The sequence below is a fragment of the Salvelinus fontinalis genome, chromosome 31 (assembly GCF_029448725.1).
Source record: "Salvelinus fontinalis isolate EN_2023a chromosome 31, ASM2944872v1, whole genome shotgun sequence".
In the NCBI taxonomy this organism is placed as follows: domain Eukaryota; kingdom Metazoa; phylum Chordata; class Actinopteri; order Salmoniformes; family Salmonidae; genus Salvelinus; species Salvelinus fontinalis.
Genome location: NC_074695.1, coordinates 19,044,164 through 19,063,931, shown reverse-complemented (window position 1 = coordinate 19,063,931; position 19,768 = coordinate 19,044,164). Strand labels below are relative to the sequence as shown.

At 40.3% G+C, this 19,768-nt stretch overlaps 1 protein-coding gene across 1 annotated transcript; it reads right to left on the bottom strand.

Annotated features, from left to right (window-relative positions):
* Positions 1-9,237: 9,237 nt before the first annotated feature.
* LOC129829746 (peptidase inhibitor R3HDML-like) lies at positions 9,238-16,634 on the bottom strand. Its single transcript, XM_055891638.1, has 6 exons — positions 15,122-16,634; positions 13,971-14,330; positions 13,461-13,579; positions 13,130-13,232; positions 12,577-12,692; positions 9,238-11,850 (listed from the first exon to the last, which is right to left on the bottom strand). The coding sequence occupies exons 1-6, from the start codon at positions 15,125-15,127 to the stop codon at positions 11,709-11,711; spliced, it is 846 nt and encodes a 281-aa protein (XP_055747613.1). The 5' UTR covers positions 15,128-16,634; the 3' UTR covers positions 9,238-11,708.
* Between the last annotated feature and the right edge of the window lie 3,134 nt (positions 16,635-19,768).

Below are 19,768 nucleotides of genomic sequence, written 5' to 3'. Positions count from 1 at the left end.
GGTGGTGTTCCTGCTTTATCTCACTCAGAAGAAGTTGTGCAGCAAGCTAAGGTGGCAATAATGCCTGCCATGGAAGTTTCCTAGTTGCTTAGAATGTTCGAAATCATAGTGTAAGAACACTTTTATAGCCTCAAAGGATATGATGATGCAACATTCCAAACAAGTCATTTTTGGCTAGTCACAGCAGTCATCTAGCTAGCTGTTTAGTTTGCTAGCACATTCACTAATTTGTTTGTAAACAATTAACAAGCTATTTAGCTACCACACTTTGTTGTCAAACTGTCAACAGAGTAACTAGCAATTGACAAGATATGCCTAATAAAAGTCTAAAAACACTTGAGGTCAAATAAATCAGATTTGACCGTTCAGACACAAGTCACATGGCCAGGAATCAGATTTATATCTGATTTTAAACCACCTTCCTAGGTGGTTTGAAATTTTAATTGAAATATCCGATTCCATGTGCTTTTTGGCTGCAGGAAAAATATCAGATTCTAATTGAGCAATAATGCCTGCGGGGGTGTGGTATATGGCCAATATAACACGACTAAGGTCTGTTCTTCTGCACGACGCAACGAGGAGGGCCTGGATACAGTCCTTAGCCGTGGTATATTGGCCATATACCACAAACCCCTGAGGTACTATATTGCTATTATAATACTGGTTACAAACGTAATAAGAACAGTAAAAATAAATGTTTTGTCATAACTGTGGTATAGGGTATCATTTACCAGAGCTTTCAGCCAATCAGCATTCAGGGTTCGAAACCTCCAGTTTATAATCGGATTTCAGTCACTTCAAACTGCCAGTGTGAACAAGGCCTACACAGTAGGAACATGTTACTTACACTTTGTTCAGAGAGCCTACATTAGGCAGCTTTTAGTCTGCCATCTCAGGACAGAACAGAAAGCAACAGAGTTATGATTGAGGCACCAATAGTACATTTCAGAGCTCTCTATAATTCTGTCCTGAGCTTTATCCCTTTATTTCAGAGGGGCCCTTCCACTTAGAACGAGCTACAAAAGGACATGACACTGCAGGAGCTCGTCTTCTTGAATGAGTTTGTCTTCTTGAATGAGTTCAAAGCTAGGCTCAAATCTATGGTGGACAGTTTAGCGGGGTCTGTCAATGTTTTGACCCCTAGATGCAACACACCTCCCCAGATAATTATTGCCTGTTCAACGTGTAAATGTATGTTTTTAAACTGTAGTACTTAGTGTTTTATGGTGTAATTATATCTGAATCGCTGTGTGACGCTATTTTAGCAAGGTCTCTTTTGAAAAATAGGTCTCGCTCAATGATACTAATTGGGTGAAATAAAATAAAATCTTTGATTCAAGTACAGAGGAGGAAACCAAAAGCAAAGACTGCTGTGTACTACTGTCCATGGGATTGACCTTTCAATTACTCACAATTTATCAGCAAATTAAGGTTTAGGGTGCCATACAAAAACATGCACTTTTACCAGTTTTAACTATTCACAAATCCAGGACTCAATTCCCCCTTGTGGATTTACAGAAGGAAAAAGTGAAAATGCATACATCTTCATATGAAAAACATCTGAGATTGTTAAAATAGTTATCTGAAACAACTGAAATATTCTCATAGTCCTGACCCATGACTGTTTGGTCTAAGGGCAATGATAAACTTCTAGGGACTAAATTTGCTCACCCTCCATAATCCCAAATTATTGTGCAATAAAGAAGATAAAGATAGTTTAATAGTTGCCGTTAAAAAAGTTGAGGGAATATGCTACACTTTGTTTGTAGATAACTTTCAACAATCAAGGATTTGACACTTAAAACTTAGACTACCATCTACATGCAAAACTTCCTAAACTAAAACTTAGACTACCATTGGGATATTTTCTTACACATCCACCCCTAGTTGTTTGTTCCACCATGCAGGAGGAAACCTCAAGTAGCCCCATGTCTGTACACTAAATAAGTAAACAATTGCATCAATAAACATTTAACCCAATGCTCCACGTAAATCAATCACAGTGTCTTGATAAAGCCCTTTAATCATTAACTGCTGTTTTTGCTGAGAATTCATTTTGCCTGCTAGCACAAATCCTATCTGTCAGCAGACCGCATGGCTGGTTATCACTCTCTCTGCTGCTATAGGCTCTCCCATGATCAACCAATCAATATCAAGAAGGAATCACAAGACACTATAAGCCAAGGAATTCAACCTCATCCTAAATCATCACATTAAAATAAAATGTAATACCTAAGTAGCAGCAGAAGCTGGACGGCAACTGACATTGGTGCCTCTTTAATAAACTCTGCTATTTCTACAGATGTAGGATCTTAATTTCCTCACCCTGTTGCAGGAGAACTTTCCTGCATAGCAGGACATTTAAAACTTGTAGTTTATTTGAGGTTTAAAAAGGCTTCTGAAAATTGTAATTTCCACTTAGAAATTTCAGACTTGATTTTCCCTTATGAAAAATGTACCAACTCTTACAAAAATGTCCATCAATTATAATCCACCTAATAATTAAAATGTCCTGTTTCTGCAGGATTATTTTCCTAATGTGTTAAACTGGCTCAAATGAAGATCCTACATGTGTATATAACCTTCTTAGAGGACAGTTTTAACATTTAAAAAAACTCAGTGGCCCCATTATGAGGGTTCATCACCCTTCTACAGTCTACTGACTGAGCTTGATGACTGGCAACCTCTCTGCTGCAGTCATCACTCTGTTTGAACAGTTCAACCCTATGGAGAGTTGAAAGAGGATGTTCAGATAGTGATCTAAGTATCTAAGTACTAAGTATTAAGTTTAAGGGGGAAAGGAATCACTTGGTAGCAGCACCACCTTGTGGACAAAGGAGGCAGTATCCTATGGTTTTTGTTTGTAATAGAGTTTCCCAAAAAGAAGACTGGTCTGTGACAAAGTAAACTCTCAGAGCAAATGAATTAATCTGCAGTTTTCCCAATTTTGTATGAATAGACTCAAGATAAAAGATAAATTGATACACATTAACGATAATACATGGTTTCATTTGGCCTTTTACATTACCAATATGGCCTTCCATATAAAAAATACTATATTATACTATGGTCTAAATACTGTAGCATTACTATATTTATACACTATAGTATTTACTGTAGTGTTTTTGCAGACTTTACTGTAATGTTTACTATAGTGTTTTTGTTTTATTACCTTTGACATAGAAGTGGAGGCTTTCTCCTTGAGGAAACCTACTGGGGAAATAAAAGAGCAAATTGTCCATAACCTGTCGGTGGTAGGTATGTAGGACTGTGGAATGGCTAATTCAGAGATTCTGCTCTTTTCTATAACCTGTACACAATATACTTATGGGTGGCACAAATTGGGATATGGGGCAGGGAATGGGCAGGGTATATGCAAATAAAATACTGAGGTATTAACTATAGTTTAAAAAAGTTTTGTGTTTCTGCAGACTTTACTGTAGTATTTACGACATTGTTTTTTCTCTCTCCCAATAATAGTGTAGTATTTACTATAGTATTCTACAACATTCTATAGTAAGTACTACACATGATCGATGGATACTACAGTGTGTAGTATAGTATTCTACAGTTAACTACAGAATTCTATAGTAAGTACTGTAGTACTCTATCGTAAACTGTAGTCTTTTTTTCATGTGGGCTACCACATCAATATGTATCTATAATAGTGTGTCTATTTTCAGACACAGCTAAAATCATCATATTTTTAAGTCAGAAAGCATTAATTCAACTAAGGAACAACACAAAGCTTTGTTCTGTGAGCAGTCCGTATGCAGCTGTACTTCGGCTGCTCTCAAAACACAGTCCCATCCCACTGTGCACTAACGTCAGTTCAACGTCTAGTTTTGATTTACATTTGGTTGAGTTGTCGACTAATGTGAATTCAACATGAAATCAACAAAAAATGTCACCATGTCATTGGATTTACGTTAAAAGTTAAAAGATGAAATGCCTTTACGTTCATTACTTTTTGCAAATCAGTTTTTCACGTTGATTGAATGTCATCACATAGATTTTGGGGGGGTTGAAATTACGTGGAAAGAACGTTGATTCAAGCGGTTTTTGCCCAGTGGGATGGTTTAAAAAGTAAACAGACAACAGAGTAGCTTGTTGTGTGGTGGAATAATCTACTGCATGAAATCCCTCTCTCTTTCCACCAGCTATGTAAAAGTATGTGTAACAGGGTAGTAGTCAAAATCTATTGTACGGTTCTATTCTGAGAGTTATAGTACTACAGTTATAGTACAACAGTCATAGAATTACAGAATACTTCCCCGTGACATGTGTTTCTGACTGACTGTACATATGTAAGATCTTAATTTGACCATCCTCTTGCAAGAGAACTTTACTGCAATGCAAGAATGTTTTTAATTGTAATGTATTCAAAGTTTTAAAAGTATTCTGATGTTAGTAATTTCCACTTTCAGACTTCCAATTTTAGACTTGGTTTTTCCTTATAAAAAATCTATCAACCCCTACAAAAATGTCTAATTATAATCCACATAATAATTCACATTTCCTGTTGCTGCAGGATTATTTTCCTGATGTAGCAAACTGGTTTAAATGAAAATCTTACATCTGTACCTGGAGTGGTGAGGTGACCATGCAGTGTTCCATGTTCCCCTCCATACATCCTCCTGACTGTGGATAGCTGAGCCCTGACAGTGACCAGGCCTAGGGACCAGACCGTATGCCCATCAGCCTCTCTCTCACCGGGAGCACACTGCAGTACTCACCCAGGCCCAGCTTGAGCAGAATGAAGGTGAAGGAGTGTGTGTCTGAGGGAGGGAGAACAAGGGGGACTGTAGCCGGTGGGGATGTAGGGCCATAAGCATTTCACCAAGGCCTGAGGTAAAATGTGCGTGCGTGTGTGTGTGCGAGCCAGAGGCTGCAGCCACGTGACCAGCAGGGATAATCCTATAATGCCTGTCACAATGAGATTTGATTGGAGTCTTGAACACTGGGCTTTATAGTGTCAAGTGTACAGAGTGTGTAATAAACCCATCCACGCACACTGCTAATGGGGATCTCTGCTGGGTTTAATACTAAAACACATCTAGACCATGTTAACTCATTATAGCAGTTGAGTACAGCTCTTCATTGAAAAAGAAATGCCAAATTCCATATGACTTTTATAGTTAAAAAATATGAGGAGAAAAAGTTTCAGCATGTAGCCTATCCAAGCATAGAGAGCAGTTATGAATAGCCAAAGAATGACAAATGAGATGGTTTAGAGATTATTAATGGAGAGATACAGGATGTGTCTGTCTGTGCTCTAAAGCATAAGTCTACTGCACCAGATCAGAAAACTCTCTCCACCTTAGTAAGGTATTTATCATGTTATTTGAAAAGGCAAATGCTTTCCAATGCCCTTTATGCCAACGCTGTCACTATATATGAGTCATATACTGCATCTCCTGAATTCAGACTTAATCTTCATCTCAAATGGCAGATCAATGTTAAAAATGTTATGAGTTAATACCAGAGGTCAGACGTCATATTCTTCTGAATGCCCACCCGGTTCCCTATATAGTGCACTAACTCTGGTCAAGTAGTGCTCTATATACTGCAGGCAATAGAGTGCCATTTCAGATGCAGCCCAGGTAATGTCCACCAGGGACAAGAACTGCAGGTAATGTCCACCAGGGACCAGAACAGCATGTAATGTCCACTAGGGACAAGAACTCATAACTACTGTATACAATTTCAGACGCAGCACAGGTCATGTCCACCAGGGACAAGAACTCATAACTGCAGGTCATGCCTGTGACACACTAATGTCAGTATTTGTCTCCTGTCTCCTGATGCATGAGAGACATTGTGTAAGCACTATTATGAATTAGAAGAGACCTTTTCAACAGTGATTTGCAGCATTCTTGTGTCTGCACAAAGAAACATATAACCCAAGATCTAAGCCAGAAATAAGCTTAAACAGGGAAGTTGCCAAGGAAATGTATTTGCAACATACAGTAAATGTCCTGGTTTGTGAAGCTCTTTTAAGCACACAGAGGTAACACATTCCTTGAGAAAAATGCAGGTATTGTACTCAGTGTTATTTATTTATAAATGTTTTATTTATCCCCTTTTCTCCCCAATTGGTAGTTACAGTCTTGTCTCATCGCTGTAACTCCAGTACGGACTCGGGAGAGGCGAAGGTCGAGAGCCATGCTGCTTCTTGACACAATGCCCACTTAACCCGAAAGCACCAATGTGTCGGAGGAAACACCGTACACCTGGCAACCGTGTCAGCATGCACTGCACCCGGCCCACCACAGGAGTCGCTAGTGCGCGATGGGACAAGGACATCCCTGCCGGCCAAACCCTCCTCTAACCCGAACGACACTGGGCCAATTGTGCGCCGCCCGATGCAGTGCCTTAGACCACTGCGCCACTCGGGAGGCAGTGATACACTGACGTTTTGATAACCATGTAAATCGCTCTCGTACAAGGTGGCTTGTATCAATATATTCGGCTCTATTTACTCTCAGATTCAAAAATGCTAATTAGCATCAAAGTAGACATCATGCAAAACTACAAATCCCTACAAGCTCTAGCTGACACCTTTCCTGACAGGTACTGTGTCCATTTAAAACTTGCACAAGACAGTTCACAGAATTGTCAATTCAAATAAATGTAGCCAATTTATTCTTTACTATATTTAGCTTACATTAGATAGTTAATTCAGAGATTCGCACCTTTGCCTTGATTCGGCAGTCTCGTCTAGATCATCATGGCATTTGTAGGTCTTTATGATAAAAGTCACCTTGCCCTAAAGAGATTTACACGGTTATCAAAAGGTCACGCCAGGTTGAGCCTACAAGAAACACAGCCCTTATTTGAAGTGTTTCTGAAATCTCCTCTGGGAAAAATGAATGGTGGAAAGACGATTGGAACCATTTCCCTGCTTGACCGCTAGGTTTTATTCACTGAAACCTGAGAAAGTGCTTCGAACATTTGACTGTATTATAAAGGAAAGATGGTACAGTATAATAAAACCAGGAAGGGGCAACTAATATCGTCAGTTTGGTTGGTCAAAGGTGTTTTGCATCTCCTTAACTCATATGTAAATTATACCATGTGTGATCAATGACATAATGAAAACAATCCCCAAGCCATTCACGCATAGGCCACAGTACACTTCTGAAAAGGCATGTTCTGACACTTTGCAGCGTAACTGAGTCACACTCAGTTTGCAGATGCTGTCAGGTGTTTTCCTAGTTTTTCCCAGGTGGTTCCCATGTGTTTTTCAGGTGAAAGTCCAGTGTTATCCTCTGACACAGAGTCTGAGGCTGCCCTCCACACCTTTCCACTATCCTGGCTACAATTCCACCCAGATTCACTCTGACAAAGTGTTTTACAGTGCTTGACACTAACAGGACTCCTCCTGAAATGTGTTGTTATGATTACATTCAGCCCACTGCCTATTGCGGTCCTTTATTCACCATGTTATGCTACACTCCGAAGCTTTGACATGCCAGGCTGACATCAGTCTCATCAGTCAGTCTCAGCTTATTATGGGGCCCTTTTTAACAACCTTCATATCGTCGCCACACCTCCTGGATTGCAGTCCTGTCAAAACAATGTCGATGATATTTTCTACATTGAATGGACCTGCCATAAGAGAAACCCTCTGCAGTGTGTATTGCATACTACAGTTTAAACAAAGTCAACAGATGGCGTGAGCTCCACCATAATGCACTGAAACCGTGAGATGATAAAAGACAGAAACTGTGTACTCACCACCAGCGAATGGAAACTCCATGCTTGTACTGACTTGTGAGTTTACATTAACCATCTCTCTCCCTGTTTCTTTCTTATGTGTTTTCTTTTTCTTCTGTATTCCCAAAGTTCTAGGGTTTAAAATATGGAAGTTAGCCACTGGCTGCGTTATAATGAGGAAGGTGGTGTTGGTGCAAGGTAAGGCCCCAGCATTAGGTAGGTACTTCTAGCTGTTATCTTATTGATTTTTCTAATCTGAGAAAAATGTGGGTGGAGATGTTAAACAGTAACCAGGCTCATAAAGAGACCACATATATATGTCAGGAAGCTGTCGCTATAGCAACAAGATGGTAGAAACAAAAAGCATGTCTGTAGACAAGTTTATTTTATTAATGTGCATTGAATAAAGGAAGGAAGGAAGAACGGGAGTAAATGAGGGAACAAAGAACTCCCCTGCAAGAGGAAAGGTGGAAAAAAGGGACATGAAAGAGAGAGAGGACTTGAGAGGGTGTCACCTCCCCACCTCAGATGGTGAGTGTGAATTAAGTTTCTAATGTTTTGGTTGAGAAGTCCTCCTTTTCTCTCCAGGTTACACAATGAATGAACAGAAAAACACTGGACAAATACAATAACATACAAATATCCCTGTGAATAGCAGTAAGTTGATAACTTAACATGGTACAGGTCAAGTTTTCTTCTCACACTGATATTGTTACAAAATAGTTCATTCATTTACCTTGTGGGAACTTTCACTTTTGGTTGCATGTATGGGTCAGTTGCTGTCCTGAAATGGAGTTTCCCATGTTGGCCATTTCCCACAGAATCAGATATCCTCTGAAAATGTTGAAATGTTTGTTGATTGATTAGGAGTCATATAATTTCACTCTTCAAATATATTTTACAAGCATGAACATGTAAAGAGGGGTGTATGCAGTACATATTAAGACTTTATGGTAGAATATTGGGTTATCAGTGTGAACCATTTTGGACATGGAATAAAATATACAAATCATATTTTCGTCTCAGTCTCTCATTGTTAATGGATATAAACCAATTGAATCTCATAATTATGACCATAGAAGTCTCATTAGAGTCCAGTTTTATAGTGGAGATTGATTCTCCATATTAATCTGCAGAGAGTCTATGAGGTGAAAACCAGCAAGGGGGGCTAGTGGATCCCCTAGCCCCCCTTAGCCTCTCCTAGCCTCCCGTAACCTCACCTTTCCTAGCCTCCACTAGCCTCTCCTAGCCTCCCTTAGCTTCCCTAGCCTCTCCTCCACAAGCCTCTTCTAGCCTCCCCTAGCCTCCCTTCGCCTCCCCTAGCCTCCCTTCGCCTCCCCAAGCATCCCTTAGCCTCCCTTAGCCCCCCTTAGCCTCCCCTAGCTCCCCCTAGCCCCCTTAGCTTCCCCAACCTCCCTTAGCCTCACCTCTCCTAGCCTCCCCTAGCCTCCCCTTGCCTCTCCTAGCCTCCCCTTACCACTCCTAGCCCCCCCCCCCCCCCCCCCTAGCCTCCTAGTTAAATGAGCACAGATGCAGGCCAGGGGCCATTTGAGATAACATGCACATGTAGCCAGTCATTGTTTCCAATTTATAATATCTATGCTGACATGCTGTGTTTAGGTACATTAATATTAAGATGGGATTGGCAAGGAAGAAATAGGAAGACAATCTCCTTTTAATACAGATATAAGTGAAAAGCAACCTGGAACTGTAAGGTTTAAACACCCACTACTGAGTTAAACTCCTTTTTTTTTTATTCAAATAATTCTTGACAGTGATTTCATATTCAGGCCAATCATGAGCTGTAATAAGTGTATTACAATGTTATTAAAAAAAGAATTGGTCTACAAGAGAACAAATAACCAACATGATCAATGTCTTTAAATCTACAGTAAACAAATGTGTTATAAAATAATAATAATAATAATAATAAAAAACAGTAACTATAAAAGTGCTTATTTTTAGCTTCGCAAAATTTCAATCAAGAGCCAAATAATTAACCAAAAGCAGTGCAAACAATTTGTGGACTTAAACACATTGGCATAGGCCTACAAATACACTACATGACCAAAAGTATGTGGACACCTTCTCGTCAAACATCTCATTTCAAAATCATGGGCATTAATATGGAGTTGGTCCCCCCTTTGCTGCTATAACAGCCTCTACTCAACTAGGACAGCTTTCCACTAGATGTTGGAATATTGATGCAGGGACTTGCTTCTGTTCAGCCACAAGAGCATTAGTGAGGTCGAGCACTGATGTTGGGAAATTAGGCCTGGCTCGCAGTCGGTGTTCCAATTCATCCCAAAGGTGTTCAATGGGGTTAAGGTCAGGACTATGTGCAGTCAATTCAAGTTCTTCCACACCAATCTCGACATACTATTTCTGTATGGACCTCGGTATGTGCACGGGTGCATTGTCATGCTGAAACAGGAAAGGGCCTTCCCCAAACTGTTGCCACAAAGTTGGAAGCACAGAATTGTCTAGAATGTCATTGTATGCTGTAGCGTTAAAAGAGGCCTAGCCCGAACCATGACAATCAGTCCCAGACCATTATTGTTAAGGCTGTGTAATGGAGGCGAAGTCAGGTGAAGGAGAGCAGAGTAAACAGGCGCACGTTTATTCCTTTCAACAATAGGCACAAAAAAATGACATAAGATCCCAAAAACACGAAACCTAAACTATAAAAGCATCGCGCCTGAACATACACCTTTAACAATGAACAATTACAGACAAAGACATGATGGGGAACAGAGGACTAAATACATGTAGATTGATTGGGGAATGAAAACCAGGTGTGTATGGAACAAGACAAAACAAATGGACATATGAAAAATGGAGCGGCGATGGCTAGAAAGACGGTGACGTCGATCGCCGAATGCCGCCCGAACAAGGAGAGGAGCCGACTTCGGCGGAAGTCGTGACAATTATTCCCCCTCTACCAAACTTTACAGTTGACACTATGCATTGGGGTAGGTAGCGTTCTCCTGGCATCGCGATTCATCACTCTGGAGAACGTGTTTCCACTGCTCCAGAGTCCAATGGCAGCAAGCTTTACACCCCTCCAGCTGACGCTTGGCATTGTGCATGGTGATCTTAGGCTTGTAAGCGGCTGCTCGGCCAAAACCCATTTCATGAAGCTCCAGACTAACCGTTCTTGTGTTGACGTTGCTTCCAGAGGCAGTTTGGAACTTGGTAGTGAGTGTTGCAACAGAGGACAGACAATTTTTACGATTTAAACGCGATACGCACTTCAGGACTCGGCGGTCCCATTCTGTGAGCTTGTGTGGCCTACAACTTCACTGTTGATGCTCCTAGACATTTCCACTTCACAATAACAGCACTTACAGTTGACCGGGACAGATCTAGTAGGGCATACATTTCAAGACCTGCCTTGTTGGAAAGGTGGCATCCTATGACGGTGCCACATTGAAAGTCAATGAGAGATTGCATGACTGTTCTTGATTTTATACACCTGTCAGCAATGTGTGGCTGAAATAGAGAATCCACGATTTTGAAGGGGTGTCCACATACTTTTGTATATAGTGTACATTGCACTCATCTTCTTAACATTTTCAAAAAAGAACATAATCAAATGAATACAACAGAAGTACTGTCTGGTTTTTTGTAGCTGGGTTCTTTCTGTGTCATGGCGAGAAAATGGAGCTTTGCAACCCAAGAGTTTACATAGATTTAAGTTCACAACATCATGACCGAGGGGGAGAAAACATTATTTCCCTGACATCCAGTGGATGGATCAAACATTAGTTTATGATAAACACAAAAATAGTGGTACTATAATTGAATCGCTGAAAAAAGCAGGTCTTGTGCTTTGATTCGTTTTTTATGTTTAGAAATCCTTCACCTTTCACACTTACCCTCTCTTGCAGTTGTTTGTTGTTAAGATGAATGGAATGGAATAATTGACCAGAAACAATGAACTCTTAAAAGTCTTCCATTATAACAGGGAAAGTATGACTGATGTATTTCTAATACCTTTTTCTTTTCTTGGCTTTGGCTTTTGAACCACTGAAGGAACACTGGTTTCTGTTACATGAACCTCCATATTTTGATGGACAGGCAGAGCACGGTTTGCCATTCTTATAGGGAGCCTCTCCAACCCAGTTCCCTCTGGAAGAGAAATAATACATGGTTAACTGCTGATCTTGTTTGCTTGTTTGTTTCCTGTCATTATAAAGGATATTCAATTAAATATAAGGCTCTGATGAGTCTAGCTTATACAATAGAAAAAGGAATGTATTAAATTCATGTAGGATAATATAACACATTAGATCTGGTAAAAGATAATACAAAGAAAAAAATATATATATATTTTTTTGTACCATCATCTTTGAAATGAAAGCGAAAGGCCATAATGTATTATTCCAACCCAGGTGCAATTTAGATTTTGGCCACTAGATGGCAGCAGTGTATGTGCAAAGTTTTAGACTGATCAAATGAACCATTGGATTTCTGTACAAAATGTTGTATCAAGACTACCCAAATGTACCTAATTGGTTTATTAATACATGTTCAAGTTCATAACTGTGCACTCTCCTCAAACAATAGCATGGTATTCTTTCACTGTAATAGCTACTGTAAATTGGACAGTGCAGTTAGATTAACAAGAATTTAAGCTGTCTGCCAATATCACATTTGTCTATGCCCTGGCAAATTTTCTTGTTTCAACCTCATGCTAATCACATTAGCTCATCCGTCCTGCGGGGGGACCCACCGATCCTGTAGAGGTTAATCTATATTGGGTATGTACTGTAAACGTATATTTGCATATACTGTAAAGTGTTCATTACAACAAGATGGCTTGCTCTTGCCATGAACAGAGAAGTGTGTACTTACTTGATAGAGTAGTTGCAAACCAGGAACACTGCTGTCCTCCAAGAGCTCCCGTACACATTCATGTTTGAGCATTTGTTGATGGCACATCCCATCTTATTGGTATTGGCCCAGACCATCTGAAATTTGTTGATTTAATGTGTAGTTCTCATGGTCAACATGATCAATCACAGACAGTTCTCACACACAGTCACCCAATTTCTTACTAATACAAATATAAACTATACCAGGAAAGCACAGATCTTCTGTAAATAGCAGACCATGTATAGTACATACCACAAAAAATATGTAGGATCTTAATTGGAACACTCTTTTGTTGCATATTTGAGTTTTAAAAGGCTTCTAAAGTTTGTAATTTCCACTTTGAAATGTAATACTTGATTTGCCCTAATGAAAAATGTATCAACCCCTACAAAAATGTACATTAATTATAATCCACATAATAATTCACATTTCATGTAGCTGCAGGATTATTTTCCTGCTGTAGCAAACTGGCTCAAATTAAAATCCTACATCTGTACATTCTTATTTAATGCAATATCTAAGCCACACACACCTGTGTATAGTGGGAACAAACTGGTCCACTGCATGTGTTGGGATAGGAGAAGGAGTTTTTCTCATCTTGCCAGGACCTCACCAGCTCAATGATTGACCAGTATCTAGGAGAAGGAAAAGACCTTTCAGCATTTCATGTTTCTTAAAATACCACCCTACTTCATATTTGACCAGAAACAATGAACTCTTAAAAGTCTTCCATTATAACAGGGAGACAGTGTTCCTATAACAGTCATTGTTGAACAAAAACACACCAGATCTCCAACAATCACATAAGCAACAGCTATAAAACCGTTGTAAACATGGAAAGAACAGGGGTAGTTCTACAGTACCTGCCAGAGTTGATGGACAGGTTTTGGCCCATATATCTCATTGTCTGTGAGGGTCCATGATCCCATATGCAGCGGGAAGCCCAGGAATCTGCTGATTTAGCCAGTTGCTCATCCCACACCTAAAGCATGGAGAGAGAGAGAGCAGCTGTTCAACACTTCTCAAATAATATTTTTTGTATTTATTTTTTAACGACATTCACCCTGTCCCTGCCAAGAGGATGGCTTTACAGATATTCACTGGTCCTATCTTTCTCGCGACTCTTTTTCACATTATGTTTGATTTTGTCTGTACTTACTTATGTGAGATTTTACTAATTCAATAAATATACATAATAAAACAATTATTAAAAAAATAGAATTCTAAAATGTCAAATCTAACTCTAGTGTAGAGCAAGAAGACCACAGTTATGTTTCAGATTTGATTAAGTGTTAGTAAGCCCAGCCATAGAATGTGACAGAGGAGCAGCCCCTTGTTTTCCTCCCCTGGTTCAGCAGATGCAGGGGCCTCACCATGATCTCCATATTGGCAGCCTGAGGGAAGACCTGGGAGCGGACACGGTTGTGATAATCCAACAAGGAATTCATTTCTCTGGAGGAGATGGCTCGCCTCCTTCGGATACGAGGCACGCTGATGCTGGTAAGATTCTGATTACTCCAGTCAGAGTCAGGGTCTGACTCGAAGCCAGGTCTAGTTAGGTGGAGATGGTTGGTCCAGTTGGATTTGGATAGGATCCGCACAGCAGCAGCTCCAGTGTAAGGCATTGACCACAAGATGGCAGCTAAGAGGAGCTGAGCACAAACAGGACGCATCTCAACCCTCTTCTCTTGTCTCTGGGTAGGGCTCTGGCAACACAGGGTTCTAGTAGGCTTCTGTGGAGGGCAGAGGCATTGAGGGCAATGTTAAATTGCGTATGTTTTTAAAAATAGTCAAAAGGGCAAAAATGGTTGGGGGAAAGCTTCTCTAAAGCAACCCCCTGGCTAACTGCCTCGTAATTTTTTCTAATTCCTGTCCAAAGTGTTAGCTGGACTCTATCAACATTTTTATCAATTAAGAATTAATAAGCAACTTAATGATTTGAAGTCAGAATCAAGTTTACACAGGAGACAAAGAGAATAAAATTGTTTCAATTCCTAACGTATTGTCTGTAGTTTGGCAAACAATATATATACCAGTACTGTAGGTAGACCCTAATATAGAGACAATATAACCATATTTCAACCATATTAATTAATACATCAATTGCACAGACTGAATGTAATCATGACATTTTTTAACATACATTATAAGTGTTGCTCTAAATGTACTTTAGACAACTATTTGTAATCAATATAATATTCATTCAATTTGACAAAAAAAATAGTCTGTTGAACAAGTAGCCATTAATTCATTCTCACATATCTGATAACATCAATAAATACTAGTAACTTTCTTATTGCATACAGTTATCAAATAATCTCATTTATATTCAATAAATAAAAAGGGAGCATGAAAAAGCAGCTGTAACAGTGCCCCAGACCCAGACAGTACATACTTTCATCAGCTGTAACAGTGCCCCAGACCCAGACAGTACATACTTTCATCAGCTGTAACAGTGCCCCAGACCCAGACAGTTCATACTTTCATCAGATGTAACAGTGCCCCAGACCCAGACAGTACATACCTTCATCAGTGATTCTAGTGCAGTAGAGCAAAGCAGATCAGCCAGATAGGAGAAGAGAAGCCTAGCAGATCCACACTTAAACACTAGGCTTTGCAAACAAGACCGTTTGACATCTGTGGCAGGGAAATTTAACTGGGCCAACTCTCTCAGGATATCTGACGCACTCACAAGTCCTCCTGTCTTGTTCTTCTTCCTCCTCTTCTCCTCCCTCTTCTTCCTCTCCCTCTTCTTCTTTTTCTCCCACAGAGATGTTCCTTCCCAGGGGCCAGAAAACTATTTGATAGGCAATTTAACTTTCTCAATACACTCATTATGTAAACTCGGTCCTGTAAAATACACAAACACAAGATTTTCCAGTAATCATTTAAATATATATACAGTGCCTTTGGAAATTATTCAGACCCCTTGACTTTTTTGTGCGTTACAGCCTTATTCTAAAATGTATTAAATAGTCTACACACAATACAATCTACACACAATACCCCATAATGACAAAGCAAAAACAGGTTTTTAGAAATGTGTGCAAATTTATACAATTTATATAAATATTACATAAGTATTCAGACCCTTAACTCAGTATTTTGTTGAAGCACCTTTGCAGCGATTACAGCATCGAGTCTTGTTGGGTATGTCGCTACAAACTTGGCACACCTGTATTCGGGGAGTTTCACCCATTCTTCTCTGCAGATGCTCTCAAGCTCTGTCAGGTTGGATGGGGAGCGGTCTGTTACGTTCCCCAGTTTCTGTGTTCTGTTTTGTATTTGAGTGTGTGTTTCAGGAGATGGCTTCCTGAAGTACTCCCCAACCAGCTGATTGGTCAACCCCAGGCTAATTGGTGATTGGAGCTGACCCCGCCCCCTCGTCAAGAAGCAGCTGACACTAATCACCATTGCCACCTGAAGATAAAAGCCAGTGTTCTGCCCCAGGAGAGGGGAGATGAGGAGAGAGATTGAGAGAGGAGGAGATGAGGAGAGAGATTGAGAGAGGAGGAGATGAGATTTGGAGTAGAGATTTGGAGATTTGGAGATTGAGAGAGAAAAATTAGATTGTGATATAGTGTGGGTTGTGTATCAGAAAGTGTGGTATGTACTGTTGTTGTTGGTAGCAGTTTTTCTATGTCCTGTGTTTGTGAGTGTTTGTGAAATCATTAATAATTACTCTGTTTCATTTGTTCCCAGGGGGGAAGGAGAAGGCACTTTGGGAGTGCTTAGGCAAGAGGCCCGCGGGCATACATATACCCGTAGTATATTTACTGTCTAGGCACACTAGGTAAGACCTGGGCGGACCACCCCCTGTATTTTGGTTAGGGCACCAGACGGTGCTAAGTTAGGTAAGTTAAGTGGGTAGGCAGGTTAGATAGGAGAGGGGGAACTTTGATATTTACTTTCTTTGCTTTGGTTCCGTCCAGCCCCTTTTCCCCATATTACCGTGTAAGAAAATAAATCCAAGTAAACGGTAAAATCTGCTTTTGTGTCATCCTTGCTTGCACCTACAGTCCATACCTCTTGCACTTCAGAGAGTTGAGTTATAGCAGGGAGTTGCGTTCCCTCTTCTCAGAGGCGTGCGTAACACGGTCTCTCCAGAGATGTTTTATTGGGTTCATGTCCGGGCTCTGGCTGGGCCACTCAAGGACGTGACGCTTGGCATTCAGGCCAAAAAGTTCAATCTTGGTTTCATCAGACCAGAGAATATTGTTTCTCATGGTCTGAGAGTCTTTAGGTGCCTTTTGGCAAACTCAAAATGGGCTGTCATATGCATTTACTGAGGAGTGGCTTCCGCCTGGCCACTCTACCATAAAAGCCTGATTGGTGGAGTGCTGCAGAGATGGTTGTCCTTCTGGAAGGTTCTCCCATCTCCACAGAGGAACTTTAGAGCTCTGTCAGAGTGACCATTGGGTTTTTGGTCACCTCCCTGACCAAGGCCCTTCTTTTCTTCCCCGGTTGCTCAGTTTGGCCGGGCGGCCAGCTCTAGGAAGAGTCTTGGTGGTTCCAAACTTCTTCCATTTAAGAATGATAGAGGCCACTGTGTTCTTGGGGGATCTTCAATGCTGCAGAAATGTTTTGGTACCCTTCCCCAGATCTGTGGCTCGACACAAACCTGTAACGGAGCTCTACGGACAATTCCTTCAATCTCATGGCCTGTTTTTTTGTCTGACGTGCACTGTCAACTGTGGGACCTTATGTAGACAGGTGTGTGCCTTTACAAATGATGTCCAATCTCATAGGGTCTGAATACTTATGTAAATAAGGTATTTATTGTTTTAAATACATTTGCATACATTTCTAAAACCCTGTTTTCACTTTGTCATTATGGGGTATTGTGTGTAGATTGCTGAGAAGTTTTATTTATTTAATCCATTTCAGAATAAGGCTGTAATGTAACAAAATGTAGAATAAGTCAAGTGGTCTGAATACTCTCCGGAGGCACTGTATATACTGTACAGAATTATCTTCTGTTTCTATAGAACTGTTAAACATTTCCATTTCTTTTTGTATTTTCTTGTTTAGATGTATTGCTTACTTGAAAAATAGTACCACTGAATAATTAAGATTGTGTGGTTCATCCTTCCATATAGATTAACTATAGAATGAGATTTTTCCATTAAAAGAAGGAGCAGATTATTCAGGGAAGAAAACGGCTATAAAAACCATCCATTTCGTTTGGAGTTTGGGACATGTTTATTTACCAATATTTTTGGGGAGTGTTGAGGTCTGCCTAAAGAGCTGTTTGTAATCGTAGAACACATGCTTTGGCTGGCCCTCTACCTCCCCAGCCATCCCCAGGTTATTTCAATGAAACAGAATAAAAATAAATAATAAATAAGCAGAAAGCCTTTGGGAATGAAAAGACAGAAGAATGCATGTTAAGCATTAATGGTCCTATTTTGAAAGTCCCTGACACTGCACCAATAGCATTCATCTCCAGCTGTCCTGGGGATTTCTAGGGAAGAAGGTTCTGGCAATGCCAAGGTACACTACACGGCACAAGTGTCATGGAACTGCCAAGGTACACTACACGGCAACAACTGGCAAAGCTCTACCAGCAGCGTGAGGTCAAAGAGATCGCCAAGACACTGGCATCGTCAGTAGAGCACTTAAACTGTAAATGGCAAAGGAGAGGTAACTATCCAGTGATTAAATCAGTGGTTAGGGACTTAATCAAAATGTAGCAGAATCTACAGAATCTATGCAGTTGAAGTCAGAAGTTGACATACACTGACGTTGGATTCATTAAAACTCATTTTTCAACCACTCCACACATTTCTTGTTAACAAACTATAGTTTTGGCAAGTCGGTTAGGACATCTACTTCGTGCATGACACAAGTAATTTTTCCAACAATTGTTTACAGACAGATTATTTCACTTACAATTCACTGCATCACAATTCCAGTGGTTCAGAAGTTTACATACACTAAGTTGACTGTGCTTTTAAACAGCTTGGAAAATTCCCGAAAATTATGTCATGCATTAGAAGCTTCTGATAGGCTAATTGACATCATTTGAGTCAATTGGAGGTGTACCTGTGGATATATTTCAAGGCCTACCTTCAAACTCAGTGCCTCTTTGCTTGACATCATGGGAAAATCAAAAGAAATCAGCCAAGACCTCAGAAAAACAATTGTAGACCTCCGCAAGTCTGGTTCATCCTTTGGAGCAATTTCCAAATGCCTGAAAGTACCATGTTCACCTGTACAAACAATAGTACGCAAGTATAAACACCATGGGACCACGCAGCCATCATACCGCTCAGGAAGGAGATGCGTTCTGTCTACTAGAGATGAACGCACTTTGGTGCGAAAAGTGCAAATCAATCCCAGAACAACAGAAAGGACCTTGTGATGATGCTGGACGAAACAGGTACAAAAGTATCTATATCCACAGTAAAACGGGTCCTATACCGACATAACCTGAAAAGCCGCTCAGCAAGGAAGAAGACACTACTCCAAAACCGCCATAGAAAATCCAGACTACGGTTTGAAACTGCACATGAGGACAAAGATCGTACTTTTTGGAGAAATGTTCTTTGGTCTGATGAAACAAAAAAAGAAGTGTTTTGACATAATGACCATCGTTATGTTTGGAAGAACACCATCCCAACCGTGAAGCACGGGGGTGGCAGCATCATGTTGTGGGGGTGCTTGCTGCTTGAGGGACTGGTGCACTCCACAAAATAGATGCATTATGAGGGAGGAAAATTATGTGAATATATTGAAGCAACATCTCAAGATATCAGTCAGGAAGTTAAAGCTTGGTCACAAATGGGTCTTCCAAATGGACAATGACCCCAAGCATACTTTCAAAGTTGTGGCAAAATGGCTTAAGGACAACAAAGTCAAGTTAATGGAGTGGCCATCACAAAGCCCTGACCTCAATCCTATAGAAAATATTGGAGGCAGAACTGAAAAAGTTACACCAGCTCTGTCAGGAGGAATGGGCCAAAATTCACCCAACTTATTGTGGGAAGCTTGTGGAAGGCTACCTGAAACGTTTGACCCAAGTTAAACAATTTAAAGGCAATGCTACCAAATACTAATTGATTGTATGTAAACTTCTGACCCACTGGGAATGTGATGAAAGAAATAAATAAAAGCTTAAATAAATAATTCTCTCTACTAGTATTCTGACATTTCGCATTCTTAAAATGAA